The following is an 18,123-nucleotide window of genomic DNA, read 5'->3' on the forward strand; positions in this document are numbered from 1 at the left end:
CCCCTAGTAGTAGGCCTCTAGCCTAGTAGGCCCGGCTAGTCTAGTAGGCCCTAACTAGGTAACTATTAAATAAGTAAATTATTAAGCCTAGCCGCTGGGCCTAGGCCCTATTAAAATAAATGTAAACAAATATTAAAAATTTCGACTCGACTTTAAACGTTACAGGTACTAATATACTTCATCTTACGTTTCTAATGGTACAAAAAAGATCAGTATAACTGCATTTCGTAATGTGTTTTTTGTACTGCCGGTTGGTTGCAGGTTTTGTTTACAAACATAGCAACATCATCGGTAATGTTGAGTTACGTATTTAAAAACAAGTGTATTTTTTAAATGATATCGTTTGTTGGTGATATACGTGAACGCATTTTATATTTTAAAATTGGTATAATGCTACACACATTTATAATTTATCTATTCAACATATTTATTTATTTTTCATTTCACAAACAAATATTTAATTAAAACATTTCAGAATTTATCTTGGAAAGGTTAAAGGTAATATAATGACGTCATCATATTGATGGAAAAAAAATTACGAATTCTGTCTGTGTGGTGTTTTGTCGCGGCGGCGGAGTGTGTGAGAGAGAGAGGAGTGTCCACTATGGTTTTTGTAAATAGTATCAAAGTATCGATTTATTTCAATTAATTTGAAGAGTAAGGAGTTAGCAGCTAGAATACAATAAGATGAATTAACAAAATATTGTACAGCTAACAAGGTTTAAAGGTAAGTTTTATGCTGACAGTGGTCGCAATGTAGGCTAAGTCAGTGTACAAAAACACAGCCCGCCGCCTAGCTAGCTGCTAGGCAAGAGGTTTATTGATCCTGTTTTTTTAAACCGGTGCACAGGGGATCGATGTTTGGATCGGCGGTAGGAGTGGCTCTCTGACTGAGTGAGGGCTGTCATATATTGAGACTTATACTTTAGGCCGTGGGCTGGTAGTAGGGCTAGGCCTAGTCATCGTCATAATTCATATGTCTGGACAAGATGAATTACACTGATGATATCGTGGTTTACTCTTCTTTCTAAACTTTCTTGTTTGAATTGCAAATTAGGCCTAATTGGTTTTTTTTATACTGCTGGAGTGGTGGTGGTACATAGCCTCGTACTACAAACAGATACAGATTCATTTATTGTCCACTATAAATGGAAATTACGAAGCTACGTATAGTAAGAAGAATAAATCTTTCGTGAATAAAACCAGTGGCACATCAGGACCAGTGCCTAAAAAGAAGTGCGTAACCCAAAATAATTGCATTCTTCTGAGCGGAATTTTTATGTGTTCAGATATCGATTGAAACAACCTATAAATAACTCAAAGACCCCTGGCCCCCAGCCTAGGGTTGCTCGCTTTGCTCGCAAAGTATTTCACTTTTATACACCCCCACTACTAAAAACGAATCTGCGGCATTGGGGTTGAGGGAAGGGGGGTTAGTTGTCGATTGGTGGCACTACCAAGTAAAAAAGTTAATTTGCAGCCCTGCTATGGCCCTAGGGGTTGCATTAAAAATGTTTTTTTTAAATGTTTTTCTTAAAATCGTAGTAGGAACGACTTTTTAACGTTACTATGACCAATAGTGCAGTTAACTGTGTTGCTCTAATGGCAAAGTGAGGTACAATAGTAAAGTACAGTATCATTTCAATTGTACAGTACAGCACATGTAGACTGTGCATGTGAATGCTGATGTTGCAACACAAGATAAATACCACCCAATATGAACTAGATAAATGGATTAAGAGCAAAGTTCATGGTCTTTTACTGTTTGTTATGACTCACTGAGAAACTTCCAAATATACCCAATTCTAATTCCCTCCTCTCCAATAAGGACGGTGGGATTTTCCACCATGAAAAATTTATCAAAATTACAATAAAAATGGGTACAGTAATTGCAGTAATTATTTTTTATACTATTTTTGTATCCCTACTCTGTTAAAGACTGGAATTTCCCTTTGGCCTTTTCCCTTGGATACAATATTGCCAGGGATGTAAGTTAAAAAGATCTTACAGGTACGTACCCAGCAGAGGTTTCATGGATGCCTTGGTGTTGCTTGAAATTATGCTGGGTGGAAAGCCTTGAAATAGCTTTAGGCTAAATATAAAACTTTGAATGAAGGTTGGCCCATCCAAAACAACATTCTATCAATAGTAGTGGCATAGAAGTAATAATATCCTAACATTTATTTTTGTTTGTACATTGTAACTTTTTGCATTTTGAGTAACAGACAATGTTTTTGTTAAAGTTTATTATGTAATATGCTAACACTTTGCCTTTATACCCTCACCTTTATTGCATTGCAATATGCTGTCACTACCATACAATATTTTTTTATGGATATTTATGAATGTCATACATTAGTCGACTTCCCCTTTATATCATTCAGTGACAAAAATCTTATGCTGTAATATTAGTAATTAAAATAGTAGTAGTAAATAATAGTAGTTTAAATTTAAAACAAAATGAATGGTTGTAAAATATTTTCAATAAAATACTCTCTTTTTTTGTTTGGGATTTTGAGGAATTCCTTGACTCCCACATAAGGAACAAGGAAGTTGGTCACTTTCCTTATTAAAACTGCTGTCTTGTGATCCCTTAAATATGTAGGAGGCCATTTTCTAGAAATTGAGATGATCCCTGAAGGGATTTCCAGCTTTGTATCATTAATTTATTTTGTCTGTTTTATTTCGTTTATTATATTCCAATTCAGCTACTGTACTGTCAATAACCTTGTGGTTTGGTGACTCCTGTTTGTGGTATTCCTACTGACTTTCTATTTTCACTTGATTGTCAATGTCACATTAAGTTTATCTTTAACTATTCAAACTTAGTACTTGCCCTATTGTTCTTGTTTCATGCCCTGAAGCCGGACTATTAATCTCAACTTTGTGTGTTTACAATATACTAATCTACTGTACACTGTTATACATGAAGGTGTTCAATATTAAGTTCTATGTATGTCATTGTTACAACAGAGATCAAGGAAATGTTTGTACTGCACTGTATTACATCAGACAGGCAAGCATGCATTACATTACATCTACAGAAGATAGCGGGATGATTCGGCCCTCACTAAAGAATGTCAGGAGCCAATTTCGAGAAAATCTCAACAAAATCAATTGACAAATCAATGACCAACATCATGAAAAGCGAGCTGCTTCTTCCAGGATTTTCCAATATCATATTAGGCATGGTTGTCTTTCATTTTCATCATTGACTGGCCAAAACAAGCCAGGCTCAGAGATTGTTTAATGCTTCTGTAAATTCATGTATTTTACTGGCCATTCAAAACTTAATTTTGATGCTATCATTTTGAAATTGATAATAGTTAATAAACATTGCCAATCAGAATTGAAATTTAAGAATGATTGTAGATATTAGTATAAAAAACATTAACAAAACATTGGAATGAAAGTGCAGTGCTCATTGTGTTTTAAAATATTTCTTTTTTTTTCCAGGATATAAGTTCACAATGTCAATCTCTCTTTCAACAGTCTCCTGGTTTCAATATTCAAATTCTATGGAGTTTCTTAATAGTCTTTAGTAAAAGTGAACTGTGTAAAACTCTACCCACTCATAGGATACTAAAGAGATTATAAGTTACACACTTCTCTGAAGTCTAAAGTAAAGGGTGGAATTGGGGAGTGTGCTGTGTGGGTTTGACTCTAGGTGGTTTACTTATTCGTTGTTTTATTGTTTTTTTTCTTTTTTGCATTTAATTGAGTGTATATAGTTTGTATACTGAAACAGCCTTGTTAAAAACACTACTAACTACAGTATATAAAGAGATCAAGTTTTCCGTTTTCAAATAAAGTTAATGTCCAATATTTATTATAGTATTTTCAATTTCAGATTTGTTTGAAGCTTCTATTCTATGGGTTTTACATTATTAATGGAAATGCAACAGAACTGGTTTGTCTTCTGATTGCGCACAGATAGATCCAACAAAAATGCAATCGCCAATATCACTACCGTTCCGTTTTTTCCGACCACAGAGTGAGGGTGATGGTCAGGATAGTATACCACCCCTTGTAAATGGCATCAGTGAGGAAAGCACTAATATTATTTCTAATGGCCGAGGAGAAAATGGTGAAATTGAAGCCAGTCATGTTATCTCAGACTTAAAATTAGCTGTCAGACAAAAAGGTCCGATACAAAACGGACACCACAATGGGTACAATGGAATTGTAGATACACACATAGCGGAGGAAACAGACATTTCACAGAAACTTGAAGAAATGAAATTACAATTGAATGGTCATTTAAATGGTAATCATGAAGTGGACGAAGATGACCCATCTAGAACTGCATCCTTGCGAAAGTCCAAAAATAAAAAGGACAGAAAATCACGGAAATCGTTAGACCTTCCACCGCCTAAGGAGTCTTTGCTCCTGCGGTTATTTGAATCAAAACTCTTAGATATGTCTATAACAATAACTCATTTATATAAATCAAAGGAACCTGGTGTACAGAGCTATATAGGTGAGTGAATTATTATTTTTTGGCGTGTAGAAAAAAAAACAGTAGCAGCTTGTTTATGCTGTGAAAAAATACTGTAATGGATAAAAATAATTATTCTGTTAATAAATTATCCTCAAGTTGTTGGTACTGTAGCATAAACAGGACAAAATTAAACTGATTTAAGGTGGCTTTATTCTCAAAATAACATTTAAAAAACACCAAAATGATTGAGTGTTGGAACTATTTGAACAGTACAGTTGCAGCAGTTGAGACCTGGTTTTAAAAATCATAATTACAGTACTCAATCATAAATTTAATGGATAAGTTTTGGTGTAAATCCACAGTACCAAAACTGTGTTTGAAGAATTTGTTCTCTTGAGCGTTTTAATAGACTACTGTACTTCCTACCATATCTGCTTTCTGGGGTTAATTTATTTACATGCTTAATATTATTAATCGGTTAGTTTTTTCACAGCAGAACCAAGTCGAAAATTATTAAATAACTCTTGTTTATTAATAAAACTAGAAATTCCCTCTGTGGTGACTAAGCAGTGTCAACAATTTAGGTTCCTACAATACTGCTGTAAATTCCATTGTTGTTATTTCAATTGTCTACCTGTGTGCGTCACCCATTACAGGTGAGAATAGGGTCTATTGTATTGATTTTCATCCACACTCACTGTATGGGAATACAATAATCTATCAAGTACAAACTATGATTCTGTTTTCATAGCAGTTATCTTTTTACTGATAGCCATCAAATGATAACTGTACTGTATGTAAAACTATGAAAACCCTGATTACTAATACAGTACTACAAATACAAAAAATAAAGGGCATTATTTACTGTAAGTGTAAGTGGTTCCTTACTGTACTAACTGTATTGTGGGTTGCAAATATGTATTAATCAAATAAGGGGGGTAGGTGTGTGACCATTCCTAACTTGGAACTAAAAAATAAACTAGGATTGTTGATGAATGAGTCCATTCCACCAAGGGTCACACATTTTATTTAAATATTAAATCTGTGCATGCATAAAAAATTCATAAAGTTGATTGCAACTTTGCACAGTATTGAACCAGGAATTTATAAAACTGAAGTAAAATGAATAGTGTTCAAATGAGACAATTTATAATAACAGTTAAACTATTGCTGTTTTTTCTATCAGACTATCAGATACAATACCAGTTACATATTCATTTACTCTTTAAATTTAAATGAGAGAAGCAATAAAAATACCAAAGACATTAAGGGCTGTCCTTGATTTTTCAAATTAGTGTTTTGAATGATGACATCTTCAAAGTCCAATTTTCATTAAACAAGACAAGGTTAATTTGTTAACCTTGTGTTGTTTTTACCTGGATAGAAACCTTGTTTGTTTCCAATTACATAATTGGAAACCACCAGACAAGAAACTGCAAAACTGCAGTTCTGATAACAATTAATAATTTACCGAGTGTACAGTACCGTACAATCTGTGCCAACAAGTACAGTACAATATTATTATGCAACGTGCAGAGTATTGTTGTGATTACATAACATTCAGTATTATTGTTGTTACACAATTACCAATTTTTATAAACAAAATGAGATTGACGCATTTCTTCATACAGTACAGGAAAAGTTTGTGTCAATACAGAATGCCAGTACACAACAGCATACAGTAGAACTTCTGTTTACAGTATTGCCTGTTACTAGTTAGTGTTACTGTAGTAAATTCTGTATGTTGCAATCAGGAAGTTAACACGAAGACTTGATTTTTAATACAGTACTTACCGTACCTTGTATGTTTTGAATTGAGTTTCCTTGAATTTTACATTATTATCAGTGGCAGGCATTAGTTGTTTTAAACTGTAAAATACAAATTTAATTATTATTTACTGAGACATAATTGAAAAAGTGAAAAACGAACTTTGATAACATTGTACATGAATTTTTTAATTTTAATTCTTATATTATAATTAATATTAAAGGTTTGCATGGTTAATAAACACTCCTAAAGTTAGGTTTGCGGTATGTCTTTTCTCTGAAATTGCGATCATTTTGTACATGGTACTTGTACTAAATAAAAAAAAGAATATTTGTATTAATGGGTTAAAAAAAAGCACAATTTGATTTTAGAATAATGGTTTATTATTGAGTATGGCACATATATTAGACTAGAGTATTATACTGCACAATTTAAATAATGACATGGCAATAATATATTTTTATGATGTGACAATATTCACATTAGTGCTGATGAAACTGAAATGTCAGTTTAAATTAAAACGTAATCGTGTCACTAGTCCATTAGCATGCTTACGTGTCAATTTTGATTTTACTAGTTGAAGTCAAGTGAAATAATTTTCAAAGCTAAATCTGCAAATATTAATAAATTCAAAAGACGTTATCTGAGCTGATTTCTAAAACGATTTAATGAGAATAATTTTAAGTAATGCATTATTATCTTAATATTATACAGTAGGCACCTTCCAAAACAAGATTATTGTCATTTAAGAGGGTAATTGCTAACCTCATGACAGACATTGACATACTGTAGCCTATAAAATTGTAAATTAAAATTTACTGAAAAAAATTAAACCATGTCCTGGTATTATGATTACTCATGCATGAGGTTGATGTCACTGTGACCATTCATGCATGAAGCCCACTTGTAAACATGTTGATCAGTCTCCCAACCTCTTTGACATTTCACTAATTAGCACCCTACTCAAAACACAGTGCGCTTGCTTCACATGCAGCACTTTAAATTGAAAATGTATCTCTAGCTCTCCATAGAGAATTTAAATAGTTGGCATAGATTGATATCCTGCAGTGTGAGCATAGGGATTATTTTTAAGAAGAGGTTATAGAAGGTGAACTTGTTTACCACACAGATTCACAGATCATTTTCCACAAAAATTATTAAGGCCAAGTTCTTACATTTTGCTACCAATCCCACTATTCCAGGTTTTACAACTTTGGTTAAGGCATTTGGCTACTGCACATACACACTCTGAATGTACAGTATTTGACTACCAAGTCCAGAGTCCTTTGTTGGTTTGAGGTGCATACAGTAGCTACCATTCCCAGGGTCCTGGTGGATTGCAAGTTGATTAGGACAGCTGTTTCACCTTGTGCTATCATAAAATAAGCAGATTGTAGAGGCCAGAATAACCATGAATTTACAAACACTCTTTTATGTGGTCTGCAGTGTCAGTGATTTACTCAAGCCCATATCTAGTGAGGTTCATAAAGTTCTAATGATTCATTGTAAACACCAGGCATTAAAAACGTTTCATCCACTTTTATCACTACTGATAGTCATGTTGTGTTCAATTTCTTTATAAAGAATGTGAACAACATTAATACTGTAGCCTACTTGATCCCAGGGTTCTGTTTTGTAACTAGGAGGTACATGCCCGACTGTCCAAGAGCCCCATTAAATCTGGTCAAAAGTCACTTCCAAAAACATTTCCACTGAGTTCCCATAGAATAAGACTCTGTTTATGTGCAATTTTGTCATGTGAAAGGATCACCTACTGTATTTGCCAATCCCTGGCAATATGCCAAAAAAATGAATCTAGTTTACCACCATCAACTTTAGTTCCTTCTTAAAATTAATCACATGCACATTGCTAACAACAAGCTTGGATAGTCCATTGAACTTGTAAAATGGTACCTTGGACTGCCACAAAAGGTCGAAATTTGGCATGTAAAAAAAGTGATCACTAATATTTGAAAATCAGTAACCACATAGAAATAGAGAGTTGCTTTTGGTGTCAACATTTCATAAAACCATATGAGTAAGATCATCCATTTTGCCCAAATTGAACAAACTAACTATTTTAATCATTATTTATCATTGCAACTAAATTGTTTGACCAGCAGTACTTCCTGAATTAATCATAATTATTTCTTTTATTTCAGGTAATAAACTATTTTCACTGCAAGAATCAGATTTTGATTTTTACTTATCACAAGTATTGAATATGTACTGTTACATGACTGAGTTAGCAGAGTCCATGCACCCGTACATAGTTTCAAGGTATAGTATTATGCTATGAGAAGTCCAGCATTAATATTATTAATAAATGTAATTAATAACCAAGCAATTGTATTAGGTTGCCAATTCAAAAAAAAATATACTGTATATTAACTGTATCAAAGGCACATTGTACAGTAGTTTGTACCCTGATTTTTGCTGGAAAATAAGATGTTTTGTTTATTTTAAAAAAGAATCGAGAGTGTGAATGAAAATGAGAGTTCCTTCCAAAAAGAGAATGCAAATAGTTAGAATAACCAATATAATGTACTGATTAATGTTTACTTTAAAACATAGTATAAAACTGAACTTTTCAGTGAAAAGGGAAGCCTGATAATGATCAAATAAAGATCAAACATTGAATCCTGGCTTCCCTCTCATTATTTGGAGTTTTATTATGTAATTAGAATAGCTTAGCACTTAGCATTAATGTTTAAAATGTATCTGTATGATACAGCAAAGCTAACTGATACAAAATATCATTATCAATAATGAGAAAAAAACATGTACAGTACATGTAATTAATTTGATAAGATGGAAAAAACTACAGTATTCAACAGGTGTAGAATATAGCTCTTCTCATTTTAACTAAAGTTATTATTACTTTATATTGGTTAAATAAATCAAAACCACATCAAAAACTAAAAAACAAAAAATTTAAAATGTACAGTAATAAATAAAATGTACTGTGCTGAATGCATGTTTAAAGTGTTGATGATATTGCTATCCAATTATTGATGCATCTAAATCTATTATTAAATTGTATGGCATCAGTCTACAGAACCAGTAAATAATGTTTTATTATTCTTTATGGCTTGCATGTGCAACACATTATCATATGATAAATATAAATTATTTCTTGTCAATGGTTATGGATTTTTTATTCAATTTATGACGTTTTATACATTGAATTTATTGCTTGATTAAATATATATATATATATATATATGCCAACAAATTGTTCATATTTTAAATAAAATAAATAAAATATTTTAAATTATATAAAATGATTAACATTATGAATTTGTATTGTATTTTCAGATGTAAAGCCAGTATCGACTTTTCCTTAGAAACGGCATGGTTGCTAGGGGCGTACCTTGATCCGAGCCTTGTCTCTAAAAAACATTCACGGGCAACCAAGTTACGGAGGTTAATCTTATCCGAAGAGCTTCGTTCAAAACATAGTAAGAGTAATGGATTCCTGAAGTTTGGTTTCAACCAACTGGTTAACTCGCCTGTCAAGAAACCAATGACCCACAGCAGGTCAAGGTCAGATGCATCTTTCATAGGTAAGGGGTCATTCAATGACATTTTGATTTAGTGATTTAAGTAACATTGCTCATGATTTAAAATAAAAAATAATATTAACCCTGATTATTTATATTTTTACCCTAGACAAGGCATGCAACTTTGCCAAGCTTTCTGGTACTGTAGGTGAATCTGATTTGACCCTTGGTGACCTGAGTTCTGGCAGGGCTTTCTGTAATGGATGTACATGCTTTGATAGCTCAACCAGCATGTTAAATGAGATAAAAGGAAGACAAACTTTGGAGGAATGCCTATGCAAGGTAGGATTAAGGTTTATGTAGGTTGGATACACTACCCTCAGAGAAATTTCAACATTTTGCTTTTAAAGTTATCAAATCAGTATTCTGCAGGAAATTCTAGCTGTGGTTGAACAGAGAATATAATCTTTTATTGCAATCCAATATAATTTTACCAGTGACCTATTATGCCTTTATTTCACCATGGGAAATTTCTAAATATAAATGGTCATGGACAATTTATATTATCATTTTTGCTGTCAGTGTCAGTCACTAACATACACATTTACTTTTTTGATGTAGTGTAATGTAATGTACTGTATGCATAATATATCAGTGTTAACAAAAAGTAGAACTGATAGTAAATCTATTTTTATTTATTTTTTTCCAAAGGCACCAAGACTTGCCCCTATGTTGGAGTTTGTAAATGCCTTAATGAATATTGGGAAACGATTACAAGGCTTGCCAACTCGAGATATGAGAAGTAAAGACATTAATTTATTTTAATTTTTATGAATATGTGTATTGTATTTGTGGCACCGTAATTTCTGCACACCATATTCACATTGATATACTGTACAATCAGATCTAATTTTGGATTTGAACCTATTCCTTTAAACACTTTAAAGCAGACAACTAATTAATTTAAATCTTTTCTTGTAGTGTCGCGTCTGTTTGCAGAGCTATCCATGCTAAACATGAATCTGCCAGCCAGGATATGGCTCCCAACAAACATGGATATTCCGAACCATCACATTGTACGGATCCCGCAATCATGTGCTGTGGTGCTCAATTCGAAAGATAAGGTACAAACTTTACTACCACTATGTGGTAATTCTATACAGAAATAGATGTTAGAGATAGAAATGTTAAGAAATATTTGTTTCGTTTTGGTATTTTGGCAACAATTGCACGTCATAGGTGTAATTTGAGTTAGTGAAGACAACATGGATAGAATTACAAAGCTACTTCTTACTTTAAGAGCTTTCTTTTTTTAGGCTCCTTACCTTATATATGTAGAGGTACTAGAATGTGAAAACAAACACACATCCCCAACACCAAAGAAAATCTTGGAAAACACTCTTAGATATACTCGGTCCGAAGAAAACCTTCACACTGACTATGAGAATGATCCAACCGTATCACCATGTGCATTCTCCATTTATCATCTCAATGATGTTGACCATGATTGTTGGGCGCAGGATGAGGATGACATTCTATCTGTAAGTCTACCTGTTTAGTTTGTGCCTAGGTTACCTGGATAAACTGACAATAGCCTATTCTTCTCAAAGAGTGAACATTCCTTGAATATCCCTATCCACACATTTTATAGTCTATGAACTATAGGCCTTCAAGTGGAAGCATCCCCACAAACCACCATCGTTTCTTTAAAGAATAAAGAGCTTTGCTATTGCAAAGAAGAAATACTGAGATTGCTACTAAATAAAGCTAAAAGTAGTTGTTCTTTGTTACTAGAGATTCATTGAAGCATTTATAAGTATTTAAATGTACTAACTTTAGGCATACTGCTGAGATGTTTACCTGTGTGCCTGCCGAAATACATTTTGTGATTTAGAAAAGTTTCTAAAATTTGTTCATTTTAGTTTCCTTCTGACAATAGTGTGATATTTTGTTCCTATTGTAAACATTATAAACTGTAATTTTCAGCAATATCCATTTCCAAAGAAGAGTACTCCAAGTGATACAATATCACAGCTGTCACATGACAGTACAACAAGTGGTGATAGTAAAGAGGTGTACATAGCAGCAGCTGATATCAGAAGACGTCTCAGTCAGTATATCACAACGCCTACAACGACATTCAAGGTAACATATGATCTTTGTCTTTTGAGGTGTGCGAGTGTCCTCACTCCTCAACTAACACACATGTGAATTGCCCTTAAGGTGTGTCATTTACAGCACACTTAAATTTGGTAAATTCTATACACCAAGATCATGTCTCAGAATGTGTTCCATCTCTTTAGTACAAAACCAAAACATATGGTCAACATGCCTTGTGAACATAACACTAGTCTGCTGTTCATTTATGCCCTTGGTATTTCCTGATTTAATCAAATTTGACAGTGCGAAACAAACAATCAGCAGATGAGAATACTACCCTATACGCTAGGATACCAAATTTATTGTGATGTTATGTGATTATTAATATTATGTGTTTCATTTTAGCGAGACCCAGATGACCCCTCCGCAGCAGCCCTCAAAGAACCATGGGATGAGAAAGTGCGAAGGATCCGTGAAGCATCTCCATATGGACATCTTCCCAACTGGAAACTGCTCTCTGTCATCATCAAATGTGGAGATGATCTTAGACAAGAGCTTCTAGCCTACCAACTACTGAAACAACTACAGGTAACACTTTACTGTCTTCCATAACATATTATTCCTACCCGTATTCTCTCTCTGTACAATTCTTCATAAGTGAATTGTATGACTCATTATAATTGCTGTGGTTGTATATTGTACTGCTGCTGTACTACTAATGTTTTACATCTTGAATTACTGTACTAAGACCATGTTTTTATAATATAGACAATTTGGGACCAAGAACGTGTTCCACTATGGATCAAGCCTTATCGCATCTTTGTGACATCTGACAACAGTGGCATGATAGAGCCCGTCTTGAATGCTGTGTCACTGCATCAAATCAAGAAGAATAGCAAGGTGTCATTACTGAACTACTTCATGCAAGAATTTGGAGGATTGAACACTGAAGGCTTCCTGAATGCTCAGAGGAACTTTGTGCAAAGCTGTGCTGCATACTGTCTTCTCTGCTATCTCATCCAAGTGAAGGACAGGTAGGCTGTATTCTAGATTTTCATACTTCTCAGGTACCTTCCAGCATCTCAACAATCTTTGTTCTTCTGAGCTGAATGTATCCAGAAATGTAAATTTATCCAGCTATCACCTTTTCCTGTCACTGGACTACATGATCTCCAGAATTTTAACTCGTTAATCTTGGAAAGATTAACTGTTTTCCCCAAGATTGTTTTTAAATTTCTAAATTAACTCTTCAAAAATAATTAATCATCCCACAGCTCTATTGAGTCTATTGTATTTACATTAGGTAATAAACTAACCTACCTTATTTAGCACATGACAGTATAGTATATTTAAAAGGTATATTTTCCATTCTTCTATCTAGACACAATGGCAATATTCTTCTGGATAATGAAGGTCATATTCTTCATATTGACTTTGGCTTCATCCTGACTGCATCACCTCGTAACCTAGGATTTGAAAGCTCTCACTTCAAGCTCACACCAGAATTTGTAGAGGTAACCTTGACAAGATCAATTCTTTAGTCTAAATAGTTTGCTATGTATGACAACGGTAATAAGTGTGTTGCCTTCTCTCTGGTCCAATTCTAGCTCACACAGTACCCGAGGCTGTTGACAAAAAAAAATGATTAACATTTAGAAAGAATAGTTTAATTTTTATAAATTACAACATATATTTTTTCAGGTAATGGGTGGTATTGGAAGTGACATGTTTGAATATTACAAGATCCTAATGCTACAAGGGTTAATAGCAGCAAGGAAACACCAAGACAAGATCATACAACTTGTAGAGATTATGCAGATGGGAGTAGGTAAGTTATTTCTGACATTGACAAGAATGTCATACAATAAATAATTTTGTCAATGATATTCCATAAATGCTTAATGATGGCTGTAACAGATGGCACCTTTTTAATGTAATGTAATGTTTTTAACATTTTATATGGAGATTTTGGCAATCAACAGATTGTCCCAAAGCGCTTAAAAATAAAGATAGAGAAAAATAAATTGAAATTACAAAGAACAAAAAAGATGGTTCTTTAAAAGTCTTTTGAAAACTTTGATAGAAGGTGTCATTCTGAATTGGATTAGAAAGTGTGTTCCACAGTTTAACTGCAAAAGCTTGATCAATTTCCATTGCAAAGGTTAGCTGAATTTCCTGCTATTTTAAACTTTGTAAATCCAATTTTATTTCTTTTTTCTTTTTGTAGGTTCACATCTTCCATGTTTCAAGCAAGGATCAAGTACTGTAAAGCAACTGCGTGATCGCTTCCATATGAACTTGACTGAAGAACAATTACAATTGTGGGTTGAGAGTATGGTTGAGTCAAGTATGCATTCATTAACAACAAGGCTGTATGATGGCTTTCAGTATTTTACAAATGGCATATTGTGAAAGAACAAAAGACGAAGAGCATAAGCAACTCTGTGATTGCTTTCATGAGCTTGACCTTTAATACTTAGGTCAGAGGTTATTTCAGTTGGGCCAACAACATTTAATAATATAACTTTGGTATTCAGAATACTAGAACAGTAAAGGTCTGTTGCCTACTGACTAAACACAACATCAACTCTTATTAGCAACAAGAATATACAGCAGTTACAGTACTTCCATACTGTAAAACAGCAGTTGATGGATATACCATACAATGGTTTATGATGCCTTGATAGCATTTATTCATTAAGCATTCAGTTTAATTGATTCAAAATTCCAATTTAATTTGCTTACTTGGAATGTGTTCAAAATGAATGAGTAGACCACAAAAACACTTTTTTCATGAAACTAATATAGTCTTTCTACAGAGTAACATTCAAGAGCAATATTGTGATAACATTGAGAGGCAATAGATAGAAGCAATGTGTGAATGAATAAAAGAAACACAAAGATCTTGTTGTGGAGGAAGCAAACACAATCAAGCATTGTTAAATGGAATAACAAATACAACATAATTTGGCTTCTAAAAATTGAAAAGCTTTTTCACAAAAGGCCATCAGTTATTAATAATTTATCCATTGCTAATTGATAAAATGGATATATTGTTGATAAATTGTATACAAAAATATATTATGTTTATACCTTATTATTAACATTAAACTGTACATTTGATTAATTCATGTTCTGTTTTTAAAAGAATGGAAATAAGTAGTATTATTATTTCAACGACTTGAGATTATTTGTACTCAATCTTTACTTTTATCTGTAAATTTTTGTTTTCACAATATCAATCACATGAAATATATATTTTTTTATTATCGTTTAAACAATGCAATTAACTTTGTCTTTAGAACAGATTTAGGAAAAACCGGAAAATACAGTATGTTCTGTATAAGTAATAGAGCCTTACAGATTGTGTGTAGGGATCCCACTTTATAAAAAGTCAGTATCTGGTAAATATGTTTCATTTAAAACAAAATTTTAATTTGATTGGAACAGTCCTGTTGCAAACTTCTCACTGTATAAAAAAATGAATACATATAGAAAACATCCTTTTTATTTAATCTACCAATGACAACAGTTGTCTGGCCATATATTTATAAATTGTATTATTAAATTAGAATAGTGGGATTATTTTTTCGTTGAGCTGGGCTTACTCTGAATGTGTATGTAAATAGTAGTTTTAGTTCCATATTAATTTCTGTTTCAACAGTTTCTGTTAAAAAATATAATATATTATATATGTGGTTAAGTTTTATTTTTATCTGCTAATACTTTAACCCAAACTGTAACAAAACTTGTCAGGCTTGAAAATTGTAATGATGATGAGCGACTATTTGTTATAATTTACGTTAATTCTGTTGTTTTTTCTGTTGTTCAACAGACACTGTACTATAATACAATGCATCAATGATAATTGTCGATTTGATCACAAAGGCAATATAGCACAACTAACATCTGACAAAGATTCACAAACCTACTGTGCTACATCATTAACTTAAGCTCTATGCCAAGTTTAAAAATAAATGTAGTTAATGGCTAAACAACAATGAAATCCAATTAGTACCGTGTTCTGATAGTCTCTGTGACAGACTCCAATTTCAGGATTTGGCCAAGTTGTTTACCAATCATGCACAATAAATGTCCCATTTTCTTGTATTAATATTATTTTTTTGTAATCTTAAAATGCATTCATTGTACTCCAGTTTAAAATCTGTAATATATTTCAATCCTTGTTAATTTTAGTTTAGAAAGTTTCCTGATTTGGAATTGGGAAAAAGCTTTACAATGCAATCATACCATATGATGGTATCTGTTTAGTAATTATCTTCAAACAATGCATGCGCAGTTTTGGTGCTCAATTACTGTAAAATATGTATACATTGAAATTAGCTGATACATGTACAGTACAAATGTTTATTACTACTAGTTAATATATATTGGCGTATAAATGCAATTATTACTGTAATATATTAGAATAGGGATGGGAACAATTTTGTAATGATTAGATTAATGTTAGTGTTTATGTGTTGTAGTTCTTTTGCTATCAATGCTACTGCAGTAAGCAAACATAAGTTGCTGCAGTACATATTCATTGCTGTTGCTCATGCAGAATCTCCAACTGGGTTATCATGTTTTTCAGGAAATACCCTATAACCCTAATATTTTCTCTTTAAACAATAACATTTCTATGGAGATCAACACACCTCTATGTTATGTGTTTTGCCAGATCAAACCCAAATGACAAATATATCAAAGATAAAATAGATTTTTACTTGGAACTTCCACACAATATATGGTTACATTTCACTGAAAAATTAATATAAAGATTCTACTCCCATTCAAAATTACTGCAGTGGAATAACATTTGTCATTTTTGTAAAATGAAAACCTTTGCGCATATGAAATGTCCATATGTTTGAGACAAGTTTATTTGTGTCATACTGAAAAAACAACTGTATAGGTGTATTTTTTTTTAATGTAACCAAATTTCATATCTGCATTTCATTCCAACAGCCAGTTATTACAATAAATACATTGTAGTGACCGTCATTTCATTCTTACTAAGGAAAGAAGAGAAAATATTGTATTGTTGAAACTTGAAATGTGTGTGTAAACTTCAATACAAAAATTGGTGGTAAATTGAAGCAGTCTATGTTGTGTGTTTTTAATTGATGCGATCAATACAGCACCTACGCAGGTGTAAATGAAATGACCAGGTAAATTAACGGTCAATGAAAATAAAGCAGAAAGTATCGCCATCAAGTATTTATTTTGTATGAAATCAGTATATTGATATATGATATACAGTATGACAATGATCAATGCTACCACACCAAGTTGGGAGATAATGATGGCAGGTAGTTTAAAAGGTTGTTAGATTTGTGTATTCTTAAAAAACAATGAACAATAAAAGACCAAGTACAGAATATTTTGTAGCCTTTTTATTCATTATATTACTGACGTAGTACTACCGATGTATTGTTTGGCCGTGAATTTGCCAGTTATTCTTTTCTTTATTATTATTATGAGTTGCCTAGCCCTTGAATAGTTATACAGTAATGTACAATTGGGGTGGGTGACTCATCAGACAACAATGCATTAAGAATTGATTTTTCAAACCCTTGCATTAGCCTATGACAAAATTTTAATGTGGTTTCTTTCAATTGGAATACACCACTTACTCATAAACATCACTGAATAGAACCAGATTGTTAGCTATGAGGTCGTTGTGCATCACTGAACCCTGGCCCATTCCAACTGACTCTCTCCCACACTTACCTGTCTAGTGTGTTTTCAATTCCTAGCCTAGACCTGAACACACTAGATCGTACGATTGGATAAGATAGGCTAGCGACGTCTAATCTCCACGTATTCCTATTATTCCTCACACTAAATAATGAATAATACCTGCTCCTCATCGTAAAATTAAACTAAATATAGGGCCTATTTGAGATGATGTTTAATCTTACAATTTTGTTCCATCTTACTAGCCTAGTTGATGATCGGTGGTAGTGGTCTGAGTCCCGCGCTGAGTACCCGGCTGAGTAGCTGTCACAAGGTGCGTGTTAGATGCGTGCCGTAGGTGTTTTTTGATTGGTTAATAGTTTAATACTATGATGACGCGCGGTTTTTGGTTGTCTGATTACACACATGCAATGACGTCAAAACCATATTCTAGATCTAAAATGCATTTATAAACTAGTACAGGAAAGAAAATCTAAACAAGTGTATTTCTCAGATTCAAAGGAGACTGGAACAAATCAAGTAAAATATTTTTTTCAGTTGCCTGTGCTAAAAAATATTTCATAAGAAAAACAAAAATCATAAGATATTATGAGGGTGTAAGAAAAATAGTG

At 32.9% G+C, this 18,123-nt stretch overlaps 1 protein-coding gene across 1 annotated transcript; it reads left to right on the forward strand.

Moving 5' to 3' along the window:
- Positions 1-566: 566 nt before the first annotated feature.
- On the forward strand, positions 567-16,911 carry LOC144841547 (phosphatidylinositol 4-kinase beta-like). Its single transcript, XM_078697940.1, has 14 exons — positions 567-727; positions 3,851-4,480; positions 8,372-8,489; positions 9,528-9,775; positions 9,882-10,054; positions 10,424-10,514; positions 10,694-10,836; positions 11,029-11,253; positions 11,699-11,857; positions 12,218-12,400; positions 12,581-12,846; positions 13,194-13,326; positions 13,514-13,640; positions 14,040-16,911. The coding sequence occupies exons 2-14, from the start codon at positions 3,949-3,951 to the stop codon at positions 14,222-14,224; spliced, it is 2,583 nt and encodes an 860-aa protein (XP_078554066.1). The 5' UTR covers positions 567-727; positions 3,851-3,948; the 3' UTR covers positions 14,225-16,911.
- The last annotated feature ends 1,212 nt before the right edge of the window (positions 16,912-18,123 follow it).

This window comes from Antedon bifida, chromosome 4, assembly GCF_963402885.1.
Source record: "Antedon bifida chromosome 4, ecAntBifi1.1, whole genome shotgun sequence".
Lineage (NCBI taxonomy): Eukaryota > Metazoa > Echinodermata > Crinoidea > Comatulida > Antedonidae > Antedon > Antedon bifida.